Raw genomic sequence first — 24,745 nt, 5'->3', positions numbered from 1 at the left:
GGGGGTTTTCTTGGCAATAATATTGGAGTGATTTCTTTCTCCAATTCATTTTACAGGTGAAGAAACTGAGGCAAACTGGGTTAAGTGACTTGCCCAGAGTGTCTGAGGCCAGATTTGAACTCATGAAGATGAATCTTCCTGAATCCAAGTCCAGTGCTTTATCCACTGCTCACCCAGCTGTCCAAAGCAGTTCAGCACACATGCAAAAAAGAACCCCATATCTAGTCCAACTCTTTTCAAATGAGGAAATAGAACCAGAAATGTTAAAGGACCCAAGGTCATAAAAGTATTAAGTATCAAAGCTCCAATTCAAATCCAGTGCTTTCTACTATACGACTTTATTACTATAAAAAAGGTACTTTAAAGTAAACCATCATTCATTTTGTACTAATCTCATGCTAATACAAAGTATAGATGGAAGAATAAGATTCTGCCTTAACAGTAATCTCATGCAAAAAGAGGATTTTACAAGAAATGTACTCTATCAGATAATCATATAATTAAGAGATCATTTTGATGCTTCTAAATATATGTGTGTGTGTGTGTGTGTGTGTGTGTGTGTGTGTGTGAGGCAATTGGGGTTAAGTGACTTGCCCAGGGTCACAGAGTTAGTAAGTGTTAAGTGTCTGAGGCTGGATTTGAATTCAGGTACTCCTGAATCCAGGGCCAGTGCTCTATCCACTGCACCACCTAGCTGCCCCTCTAAATATATTTTAAAGTACTTTTAACACTTGATTGCCCTACACAAATAATAAAATCCAAATTTTTTTTTTGGCCGGGCAATTGGGGTTAAGTGACTTGCCCAGGGTCACACAGCTAGTAAGTGTTAAGTGTCTGAGGTCAAATTTGAACTCAGGTCCTCCTGACTCTAGGGCTGGTGCTTTATCCACTGCGCCATCTAGCTGCCCCAAAATCCAAAATTTAAAAATAATCCAGACATCCGGGACAAAGAAACAAAGAATTAGGTTGGGAGAGAGATCTTAAGCTAAAAGTAGAGGCTTTACTTTTTTGTCTTTGAATCTTCAGCACCTAACCCAGTAGCACCTATGTAGAGGATAATAAGTGTTTGTGGGTTGCTAGGTGTTTAAGTAGATAGAGCACCAGGTCTGGAGTCAGGAAGACCTGAGGTTCAACTCTGTCCTATCTATCACACTAGCGTGTGATAACCCTGGGCAAGTCACTTAATCCTGTTTGCCTCAGTTTCCTCATCCACAAAATGAGGTGGAGAAGGAAATGGCAAACCACTCAAGTATCTTTGCTAAGGAAACTCTAAAAGGGATCACGAAGAGTTGGACACAATGTTAACATAATAAATGTTAACTGACTTGACAGTGGAAAGAACACTAGATTAGGAATAAGGAGACCCAGGTTTTCAGTCCTATCCCTGAAAAATTAACTTAGCCCTATGATTTATTCCAAGTATTTCTCTAGATCTACTTGCAAAGGGCTCTTTCCAAAGTAAATCTATCAATGAACATTTATTAAGCACTATGGGCCAAATACTGTATTAAGTGCTGGGGATTACAAAGACAAAAGTGAACCAGTCCTTGCCCTCAAGGAGTTTACATTTGATTAGGAGACACAATTCAAAATAGAGGTGTACACCAAAAAAAGGTAAAAAGAAAGTTTGGACAGGGAGGTAGCTTGAAGAAGGGGCCAGGGGCAGGGAGGATCAGAAAACACCTCATTCAAAAGGTAAAGTTTGAGTTGCCTTGAAGAAAACCAGGGATCCCAAAAAGCAAAAGTGAGCAGAGAGTTCATTCCAGGCATAAGGAATAGTCAGTGCAAAGACAGAGAGATGAAAGAAAAGACAGAATAAATTGGGATTGTAGAGCATATGAAAAGGAATAATGTATAATAAGACTGAAAAAGTCGGACAAGGCCAGGCTGTGAAGAGATTTAAATACCAAACAGAGGGGTTTCTATTTGATCCTGGGGTAAAAAGGCACACCGTAGTCTTTTTTTTTTTTTTTTTGCAGGCAATGGGGGTTAAGTGACTTGCCCAGGGTCACACAGCTAGTAAGTGTCAAGTATCTGAGGCCGGATTTGAACTCAGGTACTCCTGAATCCAGGGCCGGTGCTTTAACCACTAGACCATCTAGCTGCCCCCACACCATAGTCTTTCTGACTCTAGGCCCAGTGCTCTACAGTAGGTATTTAATAAATGTTTATTGACTGAGATGATAAGTGAAATAGGGTGAACAGTCTATGTTCTAGAAACACCTACCTCTACCCGAGCTCCCTCTATAATTTTAGTTCTACTCCTCTTTCAGTAATTTACACTTTTAGTTGCCTAGGAACCAAAAAGGTTAAGTGATTTACTCAAGATCAGATAAGCTCAAGTGTCAGTTCCACACCTGAACCCAGGTGGTGTTTCTGACTCCAAGGTCAGGTATGTAACCATTACACAACAACAATTGTGAAAAAAATAATAAATTGGTCTGATGAGGTAAAAATTTTTTTTTTTAAATCACAAGACTTAAATCAGAAATTAACTAGTCACAATCTCAGAAATGAAAGCAATATCAGAATTCTAACTCAAATCAGGGCAGGAATCCATTTTACAACAAACACGACCTACTTACTTTTAGAGATGAGGGGCAGGATGGTGTAAGAGAATGAACACTAGATGTGGAAACTGGACCTGAGTTCTAATCCCAATTCTTCAAGTTACTAATCTAAATCACAGCAACTGGGTCTCAATTTCCTCATGTATAAAAAGAGAGGATTGGACTAGACAATTTTTAGGGTTCTTTCCACCTCTGAATCTACGATTACTAAGGTTAAGAGACTTGCTGAGGTGTTACATAGGTAATTAACATGGGCTGGAAGTGGCATCCAAGATTCCTGATTCCCAAAACAGTAAACTTTGCAAAACACTACAATCCCTATTTGGATTAGATTGCAAAACATTGCTAATGTTTTCATCTTGGGATTCTCTTTTCATATCTACACATTCCTAAGCCTTTCTAGCTACACCACTGCAGATACATGGAAATGCAATACAACCTCAACATTCAAGTAGGGAAATCCTTCAAAAACTATACTATAACAATATTGTGTTGTTGCTCAGTCATGTCCAACTCTTTGTGACCCCATATGGGTTTTCTTAGCAAAGATTCTATAGTAGTTTGCCATTTCCTTCTCTAGCTCATTTTACAGATGAAGAAACTGAGGGCAAACAGGGTTAAGTGACTTGCCAGGGTCACACAGCTAGTTAGGGTCTGATGCCAGATTTGAATTCTGGTCTTCTTCACTCAAGGTCCAGTGCTATACCCACTATACCAACTAGCTATCTCATACAATACTATACTATACAATAATAGAAAGAGAAAGAAAGGGGAAGGCAGGTTACAAAGGTATCTCTCCTTCCTTTTTCCCTCCTCCAGTGAAAATAGGTTAGATATGAAGATATGGCTAAATTTAAGGGTGGTGGTACTCTGAAAGTAATAAGGAAATTCAGACAGAGAGATGGTTTGGTGGGGAAAGATGAATTCAGTTTTGCACATGTTGAGCTGTCCAACAGGTAGTTAGAAACTTGAGCCTGGAGGTTGGAAAAGAGGTTAAGGCTGGATAAATAGATCTGGGAATCATCAGCAATGTCATGGGGCGCAGAGCACCCCAGAATTTCTCTGGGGCACACCGAGGAATCTTCTCCTTGAGAAACTAAACCAGAGAACAGATAACGCCTAGAGAGACAAGCTGAACCAAACCGGACTGAGCTAGTTTCGGATTCCTACCCTTCATTCTGGTCTCCCTTACTCTGGAGAGATAAGTTTGGGTGTGGCTTCGGCCTTTGTGTTCTGAAGAGGGATCCGTAGCCACCCCTCACCCAATTCCTCTAGTCACTACCAGTGGGGGATGGTTCTCCACTGCTCACCCAATTCCCCAGCTACCACCAGTGGGGGATGGTCCTCTCTCACTAAAGGAACTTTCACGGGCAGATGGTCCACCCCCATCAGTCATCTATAAAAGTACCTTCCGGTCTCCTGTTCGAGGAGATTTGGTACCTCTGAGCCATGTGCTTTATGCCAAATCTCCCCATGAAAAGTCTAAGGATTTCTTTCATGGTTTCCCTCCCCCCACCCTTCCCTTCCCTTGCTCCTAAATAAACTATCACCTTGTTTAAACTAAGTTTTGTGTGCAAGAGGGTGTAATTCTTTAAAGAGGAATTCCCAAGAACCCCAACCCCAACCCGTACCCCATTTTCCCACTATATCAGCATGGAAATGATGATTAAAACCATGGGAGCTGGGGCAGCTAGGTAGAAGAGCACTGCCCCTGGAGTCAGGAGTACCTGAGTTCAAATCCGGCCTTAGACACTTAACACTTACTAGATGTGTGACCCTAGGCAAGTCACTTAACCCCAATTGCCTCACTTTAAAAAAAAAAGGGGGAGCTAATGTGAGCTCTAAGTGAAACAGTATATTGGGAAAAGAGAAGAAATCTCAGGACAGAACTCTGGGAGATGCTCACCTTTAGTTGTCATAATTCAAATGATGATCCAGCAGAAAAGACTGAGATGGAACAGTGAGACAAGTAGGAGGACAAGCAGGATAGAGTAGCATCAGAGAAACCTAGAAAGAAGAGGGAATAGAGGGTGATAATATTAAAGGCTGCAGTAAGGTAAAGAAGAATGAAAATTGGAAAAGACAGGGGCAGTTAGGTGGCACAGTAGATAAAGCACTAGCCCTGGATTCAGGAGGACCTGAGTTCAAATCCAGATTCAGACACCTGACACTTACTAGCTGTGTTACCCTGGGCAAGGCACTTAACTCTCAATGCCCCACCAAAAAAAATTGCAAAAGACTATTAGGTTTGGCAGTTAAGAGATGGCCGATAACCCCTAAGGTATAATCTACAAATGGTCTATTAAAATTACAATATGGATGAGACAACATATCAGCAGAGTGTGTCCAGAGGAGATGGCTGGAAAGATCTGCAGTCACCCCTCACCCAATTCCTCCAGCCACAACCAGTGGGGGATGGTCCTCCCACACTAAGGGAACTTTCCACAGTCAGATGGTCACCCCCATCAGTCCTCTATAAAAGTACCTGCCAGTCTCCTGCTGGAGGAGATTGGTATCTCAGAGCCACACTCTGCCATGCCTTTCTCCCCATGAGCAGTCCAAGGATTTCTTTCATGGTTTCCCTTCCCCTTCCTCCAAATAAACTACTATCTTAGTCTAATTGCTTTTGTGTGCAAGAGGGTGTAATTCTTTAAAGAGGAATTCCTAAGGACCCCAAACCCCTACCCCTAAACCCCTACCCCATTTTCCCCATGACACTAATAAACCTAATTTCTCCCAGATTTCAGGACAGTTCATTGCCACTTAATAAAATGTTTTTTTATGTTAACATAAAGTTCTGAATCATGAAAAACACAAAAGAGTTTATATGTAATGTATATAACTACTGTTATGTACATTCAAGTAGGAGAGAGCACTAGCCAAGGAAGAGATAAGAAAACTTAGAGAAATACAATCTTCTTATACTTTACTTTCCTACATACCTATTACCATCTACCTACATTGGCCTAATTGTTGTTCTTGCTAACCTGGAAATTAAGGAAACAATATAGGAGAAATAAGGTCTTTAATCGGGGTAGAGGAACTATAGCTGCACGGAAGCTAGGAATACCCAAAGATGGGAACAGAGGACGTGGTTTTTATGGGGTAACAGAACAAAAAGGGAACCAAAAGATTGCCCCAGAGTGACCTACAACCACTTAATGTAAATGAACCTTTAACAAAAGAAACAATAGAACTGCTCCTAAGTTAAGTATAGGAGCTACTGACTCTAAATAGAAACTACTTAATGTAGATGCACTCTTTTACAAAATAACAAAGTCCAGGGAGTAAGGTGCAGAACATTGGGAGGGGATAAATTACTTGGGGGAAGGTCCACAAGTCTATCAAGAGTCTGGAAATGACAAAGACATTCAGCCCCAGGCAATTCATTTGTCTGGGAAAGAGGGGACTGGGTGGGGAATCAGTTCTCGGTAAATTTTGTAGTTCTCATTCTTCAAGCAGAACACTCCAGTCTCCCTTCGGCCTTGGCCCGGGCTCTCCTCCATGCCTGTAATTCTCTCCCTCCTTTACCTCTTAGTTTCCCCTTCAAGACCTAGCTGAAATTCCAGCTTCTACTCAAACCTCTGAGACTGCCTTCCATCTATTCTGTATACAGGGTGTTCTAAAGGTCTCAGTGCACTTTCAAACAACGAAAGTTTAAAACCACACTAAGGCTTTTGGTACACCCAGAATATTTTGTATGTATATATTTATTTACACGATGTGTTCCCCATTAGAATGTGAGCTCCTTGAGATCAGGAACTGTTTTTGCCTTTCTATCCACAGAGCTCAGCACAGTGCCCAGCTCAACTGTTCTATAAATAAATGCTTGCTGATTGACCGGACTTGAATAACTGTAACTCACAATCCAATTAGTCAAGAGAATCTCTTAAATACACTTATCTTGCAAGGTTCAATGAGTCAACCATACCATTTCTAGAATTGCTACTGTGGGTAACACAGTAAACAAGGAAAAGGTAAAAAGGACGGGAAAGTATCAAAAGAAATCCAATATACTCTCAACACTCAAGGAAGTTACAATCTAGATAAGATATATATACAAGATATATACACACCTGAAACATTTAAACACTTCTACAAAAAGCCATTCCTAACCCCTCTTAATTCTAGTACCTTCCCTCTTTTTTCCTAGTTATTGCTGTACGCAGTTTGTACGTATTTGTTTGCTTGTTTCCCCTATTAAATTTTGAGCTGCTTGAGAGCAAGGACAGTATTTTGCCTGTTTGTATGCCCAGAACCTAGCACAGTTCCTGGCACACAGCAGACACTTAATAAATGCTTACTGACTGGGAAGATGGGAGTGGGGGGAATAGGAACGGACATAAAATAGCTGTCTTCATTGATTTCAAGGGTTGTCACGGAGCACATCCACTTGTGTTGCTAATTCCCCAAAGTCCAGTTCTAAGAAAGGGTGAAAGAACAAATTTAAACTGGATCAAGTCAAGAAATATTTATTAAGCAGACCTGCTATACGTCAGGCCACCTAGGTGGCACAGTGGGTTGAGAACCAGGTCTGGAGTCAGTAAGACTTGAGTGCAAATCTGGCCTCAAATTAGCTGTGTAACCCTGGGCAAGCCTCAGTTTCTTCACCTGTGCTGGAGAAGGAAATGGCAAACCAGTCCAGTATCTTTGCCAAGAAAACCCCAATGAGGTGATGAAGAGTCAAACGTGACTGAACAACAAATGTATGCCAGGAGCTGTGTTAAGTACTAGGGATACAAGAAGCTCAAGATCTAACAAATTTGACAATATCACAACCATGCACAAACAAGCTATATACAGGGATAAATTGGAAATAATCAACAGGTAAGTGACTTTTCCAGTCACACAGCGATTAAGTGTCCAGGTGTTCCTGGCTATCAGCGCTCTCCCCACTGCGCCAGTTTAACATTATTTAGGCCAACCCATTTAATTTTGGTTTCTGAACCCGAGTGGGACAAGTATAAAGTCAAACTCATTTAGCCCCGTCTGAGAATGTAAACTCTATGCTTTAGAGAAGTAAGAGGGGAAGGGGGTGGGTGGAGAAGGATGGGACGAGAGAAACCTCTAGAAGAGCCACTTCAGGGTGAGGAGGAGTGGATGATCCTAAGGTACGAAGCCAACAAAAGTAACCACCAGGGTCCTTAGAGGCCGTAGGAGGAAGAGATTTTCCCCCCTCCGGATGAGAACACTGAGGTGACAGTCAACATCCTTAACTTTTCCTGAATTTTCTGAACCCCGAATAACAATCCTCCAACGCCTGCCCCCCGAGTATAAAACAAAATCAAAGGAAGCTGGAAGTGATGCGGGGAAGCCGGGGACGACGGCGGGAGATACTTGGGGCCCTCCGGGAGAACTCTGCAGCTCGGCCGGGGACTCCGTGGGACTCACCGACGGCGAATACGAACGCTATACGGCCTCCTCAATTGCTGTCTAAGGCTCCCGAGCCGGAATCGAAGCCCCTTAGGCTCGCACGCCGTAGGGCCAAGACCGGCGGGTGAGTGCCCGCTCCAGCACTGGAACCGCGACCCTCGAAGCACTGGGGTAGGAGGAGGCGGGGAAGGGAGTAATTAAAACCTCTCGGCCTCCGTAGGCAGACCCGGATGTTGATAGACCGTTTGTCCCGGAAACGACCGCACGAAAGTGAGAGGTGGAGGCGGTTTCGAGGGGCTCCCCGGAAGGAGACGTGGCGGCGGTTGGGGCTCCCGTTCGCTGGGCGATCTCTAGTCCCGCCGCCTCCGCCTCCTCTCTATGGGCCGAGGAGGCAGCGACGGCGGCGGTGGCGGCGGCTGGAGAAAGAGGCGGAGGAGGATGGAAGAAGGAGGCGGTGGCGGACGGAGGCTGGTCCCGGGCGCGCCGGTGCTGCTGGTCCTCTGCGGGCTCCTGGAGGCGTCCGGGGGCGGACGAGTGCTCCCTCCGCTCAGTGACGACATCCCCTTCCGAGTCAACTGGCCCGGCACCGAATTCTCCCTGGTCAGTGCCCGCGCCGGCCCCTACGGTGACCCCTGAGCGTCCCCCACCCAGCTCCCCCAAGCTAGCAAGTCCTTTTCCCTTTAACTGGGCACGGGTTTTCTCTGGCCTTTTGACAGGTGTGCACAGACACCCGCCACCGAAGGCACGGACCTTGGCTGCCCAACCACGACCCTCCCACCTTCTCCCGGGAAGCATTCCTAGACACCTCCCTCCCCCCCAAAACTGTATACGTACATACGTATGTATACACATGTATATATACACCTATACTTAAATACACATATGTATAACATGTATGCGTGCATACATATGCGTATCTATACTTGCACAAGTGTGAATGTAAACTGAGTCCCAAAGCCCATTGGTATGGGACTACATACATATATACACGTAGTCATCTCATATATACATGTGTGTATCACGTCTGCCTTCTCCTTGGACAGTAGCCCACAGCTGTTCCCCCAAATAACCTCCGTACTCCCCTTCACCCTTACATACCACCAGGCCTTCTGAAGGCCCTCAAAGGCAGTTTTTCTCTTCGAGTCCATCTAGCAAGAGTCTTTTAAACTTCTGCTGCTTGCCATATTGAGCTAGTTGCTGGAGATAAAGACAAAATAAAAAAAAGTAATCTCAGCTCTTTTGGAGATATCATAGTGGGGAGGTTGGGGGTGAGGGGGAAGACATATAGCATGTAAATAGATAAGTAGATACGGGATAATTTTGGGGAGAAGATCGGGCTATCAATAATCAGTAAGCTTCTAAATTCCTCTATACCAGGGACTATGTTAAGTGCTGGGAATATAGAGAAAGGCAAAAAATAGCCCCTGTTCTCAAGGAGCTCACCTTATACTTGGGGGGTCTTACAGGATAAACTGGGGATAATCAACAGAGGACCTGCACTAGCATTATGTAGGAGGTGACACCGAATTTTAAGGGGGAAGAGCAGATAAACCCCTTAACACACTTCCCACCTCCTAGCCTTTGCCCAGGTTGCACTCCAAGCCAGAATGCATTCCTTCCTCACCTCTACCTCAGAATTCCTAGCTTTCTTCCACTAAGGAATAATGTTCAGTAAGCCCTAAAAGGTAGACTGAAGCTAGATTTTGAAGGGCATTAATGGCCATCTGAGGAATTCGAATTTTCCTGGAGGTGAAAGAGAACCATTGAAGTTTCTTTAGCAAGGGAGTAACACGATCAGATTTGAATGATAAGATGATTTTGGCAGCTGTGCAGAGGATAAATTAGAAAAGTCAGCAGTCCAACTGGGAGGCTCGCTCCAGATGAGAGGTGTTGTTAAGGACCTGAAAAGGCAGGTTGGCTTCCTGAATGGAGAGAAAAGGGCAGATTGGAAAGATATACAGAAATGATTGAAAAAAATTAAATACTTAATTGGATGTGGAGGAGTGAAAAAGAAAAAATCTGGAATGACTCTAGTGTTATAAAACTGGGTGACTACAAGGTGATTATGCCCTCAACAGAATTAGAGAAATTTTGTTTTTAACAAATAAACAATATAAATTCTAGAGTGAGATCTCCAGAGTTGTTTTGGAAAATTCAATAGAACTGTCCACCACCCTCAGTCTCCAGTCATAATGCCCCTAAAGGCAATAACATATAAAAAAGGAAGCACAGTTTTTGTTTTTTTTTTTTAATCCTGGAGCAGAGATCAGGTGATGAATGATCTGGTCTTGGTTTTTCTAACTGGCACTGTGAATTTGGATCATCACTTCAACTCTCAGAGGCACCGTTTTCTCATTTGTAAAATAAGGCATTGAACAGATGAGTGCTGAGGTTCCTTCCAAGTCTGTGTGTGATCCTATGAACACTCCACATTCACAATCTTGGAGGAAAACTAAAAGTTACTGGTGTTGAACTGACCAAGAATGATCAATGTTGAAGTGACTGAAAAATAATCAAAACACTCAACAGTGGGAGAGTCTTCAATGCTCCAAGGATCTGTGAATTCATCAATGTACAGACTCCCTCCAACAAAACAGACTGCAAACTCTTTAGGCCTACATTTAGTCTTGAATTGTATGGTTGAACATTTATCACCCTGTGATCAACCTGGAATTAGCCTCTATAAACTCAGCTCTGCTGGTCCTAGAATGAAAGACATAGTCCTTTGCTGGCCCCTACTTTTAATGTTTATTCCTGGTTCAAACCATATCATACATACTATTGCCTATTCTATATTGTGGACCTTGGTTATCTGAGGAATAATTTTTTTTCTACTTTGAGAATCCCTCTATTACAGTGTTAGTGACACAAGAAGACATACTATTGAATGAGTTCTTTAGTACATCTATGATTTCATCGATGCAGGTATTCCTTGCATCAGTGCATATCGCCCACTCACTAGATACACCTTCTCGTTCTATGCAGTTCTTGTGCATGTTTTCCCATAGATCTCCCACACAGGGTCTATCCAATGTGCTAAAGGCCTTACTCTAGGCCTTTTTCAGTTTTTTTACATACTTTTACAGAACCATCTTGTCCATCTGTTAACTTTCTGTATAAACCAGCCCACCTCCTTTTTCAAAATTGCATTCCTTGAGAGCAGAGGCTGTTTTTCTTGTTATCTTTGTGTTCCCAGTACCTTTCACAGAGTAAGCTTAACAGTTGTTTGTTGAAGCAGCTGTTGTACTTTCCTTACCACCACCACCAACACCCCCCCCTTCATGCACAGGGATCACTGTTGGAAATATTTTGCAGCCATTTCCATTGTCCTTCAGGTTTTCTGTAACTTTGATTATTTGAAGATTGTTGTTGTCTTGGGTTAGTTAGGCCAAAAGAAATTTCAATTATGTCATCAGTCTTGTATCTGTCATTTAATGTAAATTCAAAAATATTTGTCTACTCTCTGTACTTTGTTTCTCTGTCCTTTATTTTCAGTATTGCCTTTTTGATATTTGATGTGTGAGTAATATTTCTTAATATATAGAATGTTGGAGCAAGAAGGAACATTGGAGATTATTTGTCCAACCTCCCTCATTTTTCATGAGACCAACAAGAAATAAAATGGTTTCCCTAAGGTCACACAGTGGTAGGCAAAGTCTAGGACCAGGGCATCTAGTTCTGTTCCATATTCTTTATACATACATTACCCTATTGGTGCTTCAGAATTCCATCTCTGTCCAGGTTTTTCAGAGAAGGATGGAGTCCCCACCTGTCACTTACTGCCTGTTTAATCTTGGACAAGTCATTGCATCTCGTTGGTCTTCCTCATCAATAAAATGATAAGAGTTGGACCAGGTCAACTTTAGATCCCTTTCTGCTGCAAATCTATTTTTCTTTGTTCCTCAACGCAAGAATTAATACATTTTTTAAAGTATCCAATAATTCTTACTCTTTACTTATAACTGACATTGCTCAGCTGCAAAAAGAAGGGGGAAGAAATGGATATGGAAAAAAGAGCTAGTGCTAGTAAATGCATTAAGCTATCTTTGATTCCTCTTAATCATTTCTGTGGCATTTAAAATTATATGGGGTTGCCCTATTTCTGTCCCAAGTATTAGGGAAGCATAGCTGGGGTTTCTAATACATAGCTACTTAGAAATTAGAGGCTCCTGTGCCAGTTTGGGGCATTAAGCGTTTATTAAAGCATATTAAATATTAGTAAAGAGATAGTACATTGCTCAGAAAGATCAGAAGGCCTATCTAGGAAAGAGGGGAGAGAGAATAATTTGTGTCCTGCCTCCTTCAGTGTTCAAAGCAAAGAGAACATGTCAGAGCCCGTAAGCTTCCTGGCTAGCATCATTCAAATCTGTTGGTTTAGTGGACTTGAAGGTGGTTCAGCACTGTATGTGCTGATGTCAGAGTATGGAGGACAGACCCTCTGAGGGGAAAAGCTTTTGGGTAGGTGTGATTTTGAGTGAGGTAACTTCAGCAAGGTCAACCTACATTTCCCTTGAAATTCTCCTGACTCTGGGCTAGCCTTAAGAAAGGTCAGGTAAGGCTCTCTGGGTTAAGCCCCTGAGCAGGGGCCTCTGAATCCCAAAACCCCATTATTTTCTCGCAATTTCTTTAGCAATTTAATTTATTTTTTAAATAATCTCTGATTCATAGTTCTCCAAAGTGATTTTAGATACCTTTGGCAATTTTGTCATAGTTTACAATGAATGCCCCCACTATATTGTGGGGTTTTAACGTTTGGGTAATTGTTAAAAGAGAGAGAGAGAAGAAAAAAATAAACTATCATATCTTCATTGCTTACAGTAGGTTTCTCCAGCCATTCTCATCTTCCTTTCATGAGCATTCATGAGTGTCACTTGCTCCATTTGTAAAGTTTCTAATAATAGTAAGACTCTTTTCCTTTTATCTGTGCTTTAAACCATATCTCTCAACCCCAAACCCTTTAGCTTTAATTTTCTCTTGGAAAAAAAAAAGTAAGAAGGGACCCTGCCAGATTCCTTCTGTGACACAAATATGGACTCAATACCTAAAGAGTCAAAACAAAGAAAGAAAAATAGACTAATATATCTAATGTATATTAATGCAAAAAATTTTGAACATAATATTGGCAAGAAGGCTATAGCAACCAGTTAATAAACTAGTTTATTGATCACCTACTATGTGAGCATGTGCCAGACACTGTGCTAAGTTCTCTGGGTACAAATATAAATAAAGATAATCCCTGCCCACAAGAAAAATGAAGTTACCCATAGCCCTTTCCTCCAGTCATAGGGTCCAAATGGGGGAGGAGGGAGCAAAGGGTACTGATAAGATATGAATAGGAGGCAGATTCAATCTTGCAAGATAATGAAATTCCCAATAATGACTTTCCTGGGGAAGAAAGTCATGATGGAGAGTTTCAAAGATGTCCAAAAGCATTGTAGCTGATGGGAAATGTGTATGATCAAAAAGATTGGACAGTATGACCAGGCTAGATATTTACTGAGAATGCAGGGCTGGTTCAATATTGAGAAAACCATGAACTTAATTGACCATATTAATAACAAAGCGACCAAAATCACATGAGTGTGTCACTACATGCAGAAAAAGCATTTGGCAAGATACAACACCCATTCCTGTTAAAAACATAAAGTCGGGGCGGCTAGATGGCGCAGTGGATAGAGCACCGGCCCTGGAGTCAGGAGTACCTGAGTTCAAATCCGCCCTCAGACACTTAATACTTAACTAGCTGTGTGACCCTGGGCAAGTCACTTAACCCCAATTGCCTCACTTAAATTAAAAAAAAAAAAGAAAAGAAAAACATAAAGTCCCTTCCTTAAAACGGTAAGTAGTATCTAAAACAAGAGCCAACATTATCTGTAATAAAAATAAGCTTGAGGCCTTTCCAATAAAATCAGGGATAAAGTAAGAATATACATTAGTACCATTACTATTCAGAATAGTGCTAGAAATGCTAGCTGTAGCAATGATAAGGAAAAAAGATTGAAAGAATATGCACAGGCAAAGAGGAAACAAAATTAATATTTGCAGAAAGTCAACTAAAAACTTAAAGAAGTAACAATTTCAGCAGAGTTTCAGAATATAAAGTAAACCCACACAAATCATCAGCATTTCTATATATTACCAACAAAATCCAACAGGAAGAGATATCAAGAGAAATTACATTTAAAATAACTACAGATAGTATAAAATACTTCTAAGTCTACCTCCCAAGACAGGAGTTATATTAATTCAATTACAAAACTTAACACACACAAAGATCTAAATAATTGGGAAAATATTGATTGCTGCCAAGCCAATATAATAATAAAGTTGATCTGGAGGAACTTAGGGTCAATAATATCAAGGGAAATTCTTTTTTAAAAAGTACAAGAAAAAGAGTCTTAGTGGTACCCATTGTTGCTTAGTTGTTTCAGCAGTTCTCTTGACAAAGATACTGGAGTGATTTGCCATTTCCTTCTCCAACTCATTTTACAGGTGAGGAAACTGGGGCAAACAGGAGAAAGTGACTTGACCAGGGCCCAGGGTCACAGCTAGTGTCTGAGGCCAGATTTGAATTCATTGACTCCAGGCCAAGCACTCTATCCAGTGAAGCAGTAATCATCAAAACAATTTGATTACTAGAGAAGAAATAGAAAGGAAAATCTGTGGAGTAGATAGGAACACAATATAGAGAAACAAATGAGCACAGTAGCCTAGGGTTTGATAAAACCAAAGATACCAGTTATTGGGGTTAGACCTCACTATTCAACAAAAATTGTTAGGATAAGTAGAAAGCAGTTTGGTAGAAATTAGGTACAGACCAACATCTCACACTGTATATATCAAGACAAACTACAGATGGATATATGATTTAGACATAAAGGGTGACATCATAAACAGAGCAGCATGGAGAAATTTCTTCTCAGATCTATTGGTAGGGGAAGAGTTCATGACCAAATGAGAGAGAGAGAGACATTTACAAGAGGTAAAATAGATAGTATTTATTACCAATACAGTTAAACTAAAAAGAGAAGCAGGAAATGGGGGTTATGGGGTCAGAATCTTGGCAGCAAGTTTTTCAGATAACAGTCTCATTTCTTTTTTTTCCCATATAAATATTTTATTATTTTCCAGTTACATTTAGAGATGGTTTTCAACATTTGTTTTTATAGGATTTCTAGTTTCAAATTTTTCTCCCTCCCTCTCCTCCCACCCCCCTTCTCAAGACAACAAGTAATCTGATATAGGTTATGTAATGATTGGAATGACGCCACCTACTGGAGACTTGCTGTGGAGAGCTCCACCATGAGGAAAATGCCTCAGAAGCATTGTGGCTTTTCCTTGGCGTCAGGAAATGACGTTTGCTCATGGGTGCTGTCTATCAAGTCTACCAGCCAATCAACTGGAGGATCCTCCTATGGTCTGGGAGGAGACAGGACGGAGGAAAGGGAGCCTGCGCAGGGAGCGCTGGCCTTTTTTTTTGGGGTTTCCGGACTTGATGGTGGTGGCGGCAGAGGACTTCACAGGAAATTTGAGGAAAGATAGGAATGCCAGGCTGTTAGAATTCTGTTCTCAATCTTTTTCTTTCTATTTTCCAATAAACCCTTAAAAACCTAAACTCGTTTTATCAGTGATTTTTAGTCAGTTTCCCCCAAACTGGGGGAACACATTAGAATCCACATTTAGAATCTTAAATTACTCAGTTATATATGTACAATCACATTAAACATATATCTGCATTAGTCATATCATGAGAGAAGAATCAGAGCAAAAAGGAAAAACCTCAAAAAAGAAAAACAACAGAAATAGTATGGTTTGATCTGCATCCAGATTCAACAGTTTGTTTTTTTTCTGGATTTGGAGAGCATTTTCCCATCATGAGTCCTTTGGAACTAACTCTCTTGGACCACTGTATTGCAGAAAAGAATCAAGTCTATCACAGTTGATCAACACACAATGTTGTTGATATTGTGTACAGTGTTCTCCTGGTTCTGCTCATCTCACTCATCATCAGTTTGTGCAAGTCCTTCCAGGTTTTTCTGAAATCTGCCTGCTCATCGTTTCTTACAGCACAATAGTATTCCATTACATTCATATACCACAACTTGTTCAACCATTCCCCAGTTGATGGGCAATCCCTCAATTTCCACCACCTCCAATTTGCCACCCCAAAAAGAGCAGCTATAAATAATTTTATACATGTGGATCCTTTTCCCTTTTTTATGATCTCTTTGGGAAGAAGACCTAATAGTGGCATTGCTGGGTCGAAGGGTATGTAAAGCTTTATAGCCCTTTGGGCATAGTTCCATACTGCTCTCCAGAATGGTTGGATCAGTTCACAGCTCCACCAACAATGAAAAGACTCATTTCTAAGATATATATGGAACTTATTCCAATTTATAAAACTAAGCCATTCCTCTGAAGATAAATTTCTCTTTGAAATTCATTAGATAGTAGGGGAAATAATCTGTGAGATTTAAATAAAATGTTTATACACATAAGCTCTTATTGAACAATAATTTTTTTTAATAGTCAGAAATTTCGTCTCTTTGGATTGCTATAGAAATGTTCAATTCACAGCCATCTGTCACTTTACAAAGTACATCCTAACAAGGTAGAGCTATAAAGCAAATTATGTAATGTGCATTATAATTTTTCCATTGATTTTCATTACTTAATAAGGAGACATTCCCAACAATTACCAAAATCACCCAAGAGACTGACTTGAAAAGTTTAGTCAAATAATGGATTAATACCAGCCGGTCAGAAAAATGGAGCAGGTTATATCTTCCAGGCCAATCAATACTGGAATCAGGCTTTATGTACTTCCAGCCTGGGTGAAAAATAGGGAAACTATCACCCACCCATCCCCCGCCAAAAAAAAAAAGTTCTTTCCTCACAACAATCCTATAAGGTAGATGGAGCAAAGATCCCCATTTTACAGATAAGGAAATTTAGGTTCAAAGAGATTAAATGTTCTCATAAGAAATGTATCAAAAGTGGGATTTCAACCCAGATCAGCTGACTGTAAATCTAGTGCTCTTTGCACAACTAAATCAAACCCAATACTTCAGATATCTGACCAACAACACATAGTACTTGCAGATTGTTGCTCTGATTTGAACACTGTGCTTTTCTTAGAATAGTGACTTGCATCGTGAATGGATAAAGACCTGGACTTGGAGACAAGAACACCTGGATTCATATCCCAGCTGGAGCAACCTGTTTAACTTATCTTAGCTGCAGTTTTCTCATCTGTAAAATAGAGATAATAATACTTGTCCTACCAACTTCACATGGTAGTTGTAAAGCTCAGATGAAATGTTTCCATTGTGGTTTGCAGGCTGTAACATGCTACATAAATGTCGTCTTTTATTAATATAGCCTAAGATTGCATTAGCTTTATGTCAGTGTCAACTAACAGTCACAACTCCAAAAAACTTGAGTAGCAACTTATTTTATTACAAGATATAGCAAAACACATGGTTGTTGGAGCCCTTTATGCAGAGTACAAAGGAGCATAGCAATGTAGGCAAAGCCTTCAGTATTTAAGAGTACAAAAAATGGAGAAAGTATCATGGGAGGAATGAAGGGCAATCCCCTCCCAAATGGAAGTTGCATGGGAGGAGAAAGAGAGCAGGAAAGGAGGAGGGGAGCTAGAGGGAGCAGGGAGGCAGGAAGGGAACTGGCTCCATCCACCCCTCCCCTTCCTTGAGAACTGCCAGACCACAGAGGGAGCATGTTTTGCTTATCTGAAAGGATCCCAGCTAAAACATCTGTCAGTCTGAGTTAAATAGGCTGGGCCCAGGTTTGTGGCTGACTCAGCTTCAAGGGCACTCTAAGAGTTCTGTTAGGGTTGATAGTTCCATATTATGACAGCTTACGGGGTCTTCATCATTGGCTTGTTTTGAACCTTCTGTATATTTCTGAAAAATATGGCAACTCAAGAAAACAAGTTAAGTTGACTTCAGGGCCACGTTGTCAGCAGCCATAATACCATTAACTCATTTTGAGTTAGCAAACAAAGCCCCTAAGTTTTTCTTTCATTTGAACTAGTATCAAACTCATTCTCCCCCATTCTGTGCTTGTATGGTTGATATTTTGAACTGACATATCAGATTCATATTTGTCCCTGTTAATTCCATCTTTGAGATCATAGATTTAGAATTCGAAAGGCACATTAGATGTTACATAATCCAAACTGGACCCCAGTCTCACTTTTTGTTTCAGATGTTAAGGGGTCCCCTGAACTTGTCTTTTTGAGTTGCCATTTTTTCCAGAAACTCTGGACCCAGAGGATGCAAAAGGCCCTGAATGTGTCAAAGATGTAGTCACCACCCCCAAGCTGACATAGTGTGTTATTTACATCCTGCTAGACTCCCTGAGTGTCTGTGGGAGTCAAGACAGGTGCCATTCAATCTTCACTTAAGCTGAAAAATTGCTTGTACAGCTGGGACCCTTGTAGATAAGCAGACCATCTTATCTTCATAGACTAGCAGTTTCAAGGGAAAAGAATATGGCTTTTGCCATGGCCTTGCTCCTCCCCTTTTAAAGGGACTTTGTCTTTTTCCCACTTTTACTACACCTTCTCTCCTCTCAAGCTATGCCCCATTAAGTAGAGATTTCTGGTACCTCCTCCTTCCTTTGTCCTACTGTTATGCACATGCAAACTTCAGTATGGATTGTGAACTCTGGGTTCCACATGCATGTTCATTTCACATAAATTTCATGAAGTTGTGATAACCTGTTGACACAGATATCCCAGAAAAGTTAAGCGACTTCTCCAAAATCACACACCTGGTAAAGAGCAAAGCTGAGGTTTAACCAGATAGCATGACTCCAGATCCAGGACTTATTCTACTGCTTCTCTTAGTACATTATTCCAACCTAAAATATCTTTTAAAATTTTGATTCTGCCATCCAGTATTTTAGTTATCCTACTTTCCTTTCAAATATGTAAAGAACATAAACATGTACAAACATCAGTTGCAACAGTAGAATAGTTTGAACAAACTACAACTATAATTATATTTTGTTTCATACACTTAAGAATTTAAACTAACATCTAGGTATTTTTGTATATTCCTAGCCTTCTTCTGGTGTTTTCTATAAAGAAGATAATTATGTCATCATGACAACGATAGATAAAGAAAAATATAAATGTATACTCCCCCTTATAGCAAGTGGAGATGAGGTAAGTTCTGATAAATGTATTGATGGTAATGTAACACATATATTAAAGTTCTTCCTTGGAAGAATTAATGCCAATTAAGAGGGACTCAACCTTAAAACAGAGTTTCTAGGGTTGGTGTGTGTGTGTGTGTGTGTGTGTGTGTGTGTGTGTGTGTGTGTGTGTGTGTGTGTAACAAAAGCAGAGAAGTGAGAAAATCTGACTAATAAATGTCAGATTTATTAGTGATCTTTAATACAAAAAATGGACATCATGTATTTAAATACACATATTTATACAAATCCACTTATGTATATACATGTACTAAATATATGTATTTAAAATTTTAAATACAAGATCATTTTTTGTATTAAAGATCACTAATAAATCTGACATTTATTAGTCAGATTTTCTCACTTCTCTGCTTTTGTTTGTTATATACACACACACACACACCCCTAGAATGCTCTTCTGCCCTCTCTTTCCATCCTTTAATACAGAAAACTAATAATTAGTAAAACCTTAATTCTTTCAGGAAGAAGAAAAGGACTATAAAGGCCCTACTCCAGGTGACTTATTGGAACCACTGTTTAAACAAAGCAGTTGTTCATACAGGGTACGTATTTTCTGTTCATTTGACCTTTATTTCAGAACTTCAGTAGATCCATGATCTCATCAGTGTGGCCGTTAGTTCCAGTAGTACAAATTGAAAACCATCCACACCTTCTCATCCTATTTGATGCTTGTCCATATTTTCCTCTAAATCCTTTACAGAGAATCTAGTCAGTGTTCATGAGGTATTCCTTTAGATCTCTTAACATTAAATGGATACCAAGCTATCCATCTATTAGCTATTGCTCTTTCTATAAAACTAACCAACATCATATTCCAATCAAACACTCTTAAATAATATACCTATTACCGAGTGTGTCAGACTTGCTGTGGCAAAACTCCCCAGTGAGGCACTAAAATATAATTGGGAAATGTTTAGCATATTTTTTAAAACTACAACATAGATAATGTTAATTTGTAGTTTTTTAAATCAATATGCAGCTCCATTTCTATTCAAATTTAATACCACTACGTTATATCATTTCCTATGCCCAAATTATAGTATATATTAATATGCTACTGTCTGTTTACCCACCACATCTCTCTGTTTAACCTTATTTTACATAGTTAGAAAAGAAATACTTGGCACCTAATTATAAAAAAAATTCTTTGTTTATTCCTACGTTAATATGTGTTGTACTGTATTGTTAGAAAATGAGCTGTGATTCTAGATAACCAGACATTTAATAAATTGCTCACTCGTATAAATTTAATCAATCAATAAACATTTATTAATAGATTACTTTGTGCCAGGTACTAAGTTCTGGAGATACAAAAAGAGGCAAAAGACAATCCTCGAGGATTATTCTTGAGCAGCTTACGGTCTCATGGGGGAGACAACATACAAGCAAATGTATACAAAGCAAGCCACATACAGGATAAATAGATAAATTTTAAAAGGGAAAACACTAATGAAGAGAGGTTGAAGAAGGCTTCCTGTAGAAGGTGGGATTTAGTTGTGACTTAAATGAAGCCAGGGATTTTGAAACTTTCAGAAATACATTTAAGTATATATTGCCTGAAGTTAGGAATATTCCTATCTACTACACTCAATAGATATTCTGTATTTCCAATTATACACTGCTTATTGGTGAATTTCAAAGTTAAAAAAAAAACCTTTGATTTATTTCTTGAATGTATTTTATAGTTTATATCTTCATATTGGGTTCACATTTGCATATTATTTCACTTCTTAAAGTAGAGTATTCCCTAAGAAATTCTTTTTGATACATTTTTAATTGCTGAGAAATTATTTCTAAACTAGGTGACTATGTGACAGATCCCAGAAGAATCAAACTATCTGCTAGCTAATGATTAGTTAATGGGTGGTTTTTTTTTTTAAACTCGACTTTAGAATTCAAGAGAGATTTGTCATATTTTTCTGAAACAGTCACTTAACATTCATTTAAACTGCGACCATCCTAGTCATACCAGATCTGAAACTATATTATAAAGTGGTAATCACCAAAACTATCTGGTAATGGCTAAGAAATAGAGTGATTGTTCAGTGGAATAGATTAGGCACACAAGACAGACATAGTAGTAAATGACCATAGTAATCTAGTGTTTGATAAACCCAAAGACCCAACTTCTGGAACAAGAACTTGCTATTTGACAAAAACTGCTAGGAAAATTGAGAAATAGTATGGCAGAAACTAGGTATAGAAAAACATCTTAACACTGTGTACCAAGACAAGGTCAAAATAGGTATATGATTTAGAAATAAAAGGTAATATCATAAGCAGATTAGGAGAACAAAGAATAGTTTTCCCTGTCAGACCTATGGAGAAGGAAAGAATTTAGAACCAAATGAGATGAGAGCATTATGGAAAGTAAAATGGGTAATTTTGATTATATTAAACTAAAAAGGTTTTGCATAGATAAAACCAGTGTAACCAAAATTAGAAAGAAAGCTGAAATCTGGGAAACAATTTTTACAACAAATGTCTTTGATAAAGGCCTCATTTCTTAAACTATAACATTTCTATATAATAATAACAAAACACGATACTATAATAGAAACAAAAATCCCATTCCAAATAACCACAAAATGCACAAAATATCTGGGTATCAACCTTCTAAAGCAGGCAAGACTTACATAGATTCAATTATAAAACACTCTGTAAAGAACAAAAGAACAATATACATAGCTAGAGAAATACTTAGTGCTCATGGCTTAGCCATGCCAACATACCAAAATTGTTTTATACTTTTAGTGCTATAACAATCAAATTACCAAGAGGATAGTTCACAGAGATCAATAACATAATAACAAAAATCACTTGGAAAAATAAAAGACCTAGAATATCAAGGGAAATGATGGAAAGCAGTAAGGATAAAGCAAGAATAGCACTTTCAGACCTCAAACTATATAGAGAACTGAGTCAAATATATAAGATTACGAATGATTTCCCAATTGATAAATGAACAAGCAGTTTTCAGATGAAGAAATAAAAGGTATCTATAGTCACTTAAAAAAAAAAGCTCTAAATCACATTTGGAACTCATTTTAAAAAAATGAATGTTAAAATTTGTTTTAACATGTAATGGGGGGGGTCAGGAAATACTATTAAATGAACTGTTGCCAGCTGATCAGTTATCCATCTTATCATTCTTCAATGTCAAATAGAAATTCAAAAAATTTCAGTCTTTAAAAATTTTAAAATATGTTGGGTTTTTTGTTTTGTTTTAAAGATTGAATCTTATTGGACTTATGAAGTATGTCATGGAAAACACATTCGGCAGTATCATGAAGAAAAAGAAACTGGTCAAGTATGTTTTTCTTAAAGCATGATTAAACTTTATCATATTTTCATAACGAAATTTGAACTTCAGTCACTCTGTTTTGAACTTCTCAAAAAGCAATTATCATCTTATATCAGAGTAATCTCTGTATGTGCTATATCCACTTATACAGAGTAATCTCTGTATGTGCTATATCCACCTTCTAGGCTTGAGTATAGAAACTATGCCATTCCTTTCTCCAAACCTTGACTCAACTAATGCCAAAAATCTGCCGTAGGTACAATGATAAATATTTGTCAAATTCAATTGAAGAAGAGTAAGAATTTTTTAATACTGTATTTTTTTAAAGTAAATATATTAGCAAAGCCAGCAATCCATAAAGATAAAATATTTATTAAGTAGCTACCCAAATTCTACCATGTTAGATGAAATACAAAGATTAAAATTAGAAATAGAAAGATTAAAAAATAGCATAGTTCCTACCCTTAAGAAGCAACCTATATTATACATAGACAAGCATAATTTAAAAGTAATGGGGACAAAAGAGAGATTTTTAAAAGGTATTTTAAGAAAATTTGAAGAAAGAGAAAACACTTTTTCTACTAGGAGATCAGGAAAGGCTTTTGAAGACCTAAAAACTTTGCTCAAAGGAAGAACTAACCATGACTCCAGCAGACCAGTTTTAATGCATGTTATCCACCTGACAGGAGGTAATGATGGACTTAAGATACAGAATGAAATATATATACTAGGGTATATCAAGAGTTTTGTTTTCTTTTCATTTTAAGGGTCAGGGATACAGGAAGAAGAGGATGACTTTGGATAAGATTTGCCCTATGTGGGGCAGCTAGGTGGCGCAGTGGATAGAGCACCGGCCCTGGAGTCAGGAGTACCTGAGTTCGGGTCCAGCCTCAAACACTTGACACTTGCTGGCTGTGTGACCCTGGGCAAGTCACTTAACCCCAATTGCCTCACTAAAAAAAAAAAAAAAAAAAAAAAAAAAAGATTTGCCCTATGTTACCCCCAAAATCAGAATAGAACAGAAGGAATCACAGATAAACAGGACAGCTTTGAAAGTTATATTTTGAATTTATTATATACTTAAAAAGAAAAACAAGTCCTACATAATATTCACGGTTTCATATATAACTCTCCCCTTTTCCACAGTGTACATGGAAGTACTCTTTTTTTTTCTGGTATTAAGTTCAAATTTTTTTTAACCAGAAAAAAAGACTTCAGATAGGAGATGGCTAAAGAAGAAAGGATTCTAAAAGGCTGAAATGAGAAGGGCACAGCGTATTCTAGGAAAGACATTGAAGTAAAAGATAACATGGTAAATTAGAATAACTAACCAATAGTCCACGTTAGCTCAAAAGTAGGTTACCTGAAGGGAAGTAATGTGAAATAGGGTTACTAAGTTATATCAGAGCTAGATTGGAGAGGGGTTCAAATGCAAAGCCAAAGAGTTTGTCTCCGTTCTAAAAGGGTGGGCAGTATGGAGCCTTGCAGGGTTTTTAAGCAACCTGGTTAGGGAAAATTTGGTGAGTTTAGAAATAGAGAAAACTGCCTGATCTTAAGTGGGTACAGTGTGAGAGAAGACAAGGGAGTAGATGTGGGAGTTGTGGAGGTGGAATCAACAGGATTTATCAAATGAGTGGAAATGGTAGACAAAAGACTGGGATTGGTGCAGAGGTGGGGGGGTGAGAAGGAAAAATAGGACTTATAGATTACTAAGGTTTTGAGGCACCCAGCTTGAGAGGGTAGTAGTTCCTTTCTGAACATGGTAAATTTCAGATACCAGTGGAACATCCCATAAAGATATCCAGGAGGTATTTGGGGTTATCCAACTAGGATTTAGAGGTATGAGGGAGGGAGGGAAAAGAGAGACCACACCATAGAGAGAGACAACCATAGGGAGACACTCAAGCCCTGATAACAAAGAGTTTTCAAGAAAGGAGAGAGTAGTCAGTGGTATTAAATCAAAGAGGATATGCACTAAGAAATAGACATCAGTTAAAGCAATTAAGACATCATTGGTGACCTTTGAAAGAGAAGTTTCAGTAAAGTCATCAAATCAAAATTGAGGTTGTAAAAGGCTGAGGATTGAATGGGTAGTGAGAAAATGGAGATACATATCTATGAGTTTAGCAGTGCATAGGAGAAAGATAGAACAGTAGCTCAAGCAGATGGCATGATCAAAGGAAGTATTTTTTTTTTAATTTTTTTTTTTTTAGTGAGGCAATGGGGGTTAAGTGACTTGCCCAGGGTCAGACAGCTA

The 24,745-nt window shown here is 39.1% G+C and overlaps 2 protein-coding genes across 3 annotated transcripts in view; one reads left to right on the top strand and one right to left on the bottom strand.

Moving 5' to 3' along the window:
* Positions 1–8,099, bottom strand: part of ASB3 (ankyrin repeat and SOCS box containing 3) — a 106,284-nt gene extending 98,185 nt beyond the window's left edge. Inside the window, exons 1-2 of one of the 2 annotated variants that reach the window (XM_043988006.1) lie at positions 7,962–8,099; positions 4,477–4,577 (exon numbers count right to left, since the gene is read on the bottom strand). In XM_043988006.1, coding sequence (XP_043843941.1) covers positions 4,477–4,489 — 13 coding nt within the window. In that variant the 5' untranslated portion in view covers positions 4,490–4,577; positions 7,962–8,099. The remainder of the gene's footprint in view (positions 1–4,476; positions 4,578–7,961) is intronic. The other variant, XM_043988008.1, reaches the window with a different exon arrangement.
* A 104-nt stretch (positions 8,100–8,203) lies between these two features.
* The window catches only part of ERLEC1 (endoplasmic reticulum lectin 1), a 48,954-nt gene continuing 32,412 nt past the window's right edge, over positions 8,204–24,745 (top strand). The window contains exons 1-4 of the mRNA XM_043988009.1: positions 8,204–8,543; positions 19,030–19,134; positions 19,646–19,726; positions 22,417–22,494. Of these exons, the coding sequence (XP_043843944.1) occupies positions 8,322–8,543; positions 19,030–19,134; positions 19,646–19,726; positions 22,417–22,494 (486 nt within the window). The 5' untranslated portion in view covers positions 8,204–8,321. The remainder of the gene's footprint in view (positions 8,544–19,029; positions 19,135–19,645; positions 19,727–22,416; positions 22,495–24,745) is intronic.

Source organism: Dromiciops gliroides, chromosome 2 (genome assembly GCF_019393635.1).
Source record: "Dromiciops gliroides isolate mDroGli1 chromosome 2, mDroGli1.pri, whole genome shotgun sequence".
Taxonomy (NCBI): Eukaryota; Metazoa; Chordata; class Mammalia; order Microbiotheria; family Microbiotheriidae; genus Dromiciops; species Dromiciops gliroides.
This window is presented reverse-complemented; position numbering and strand designations above follow the sequence as displayed.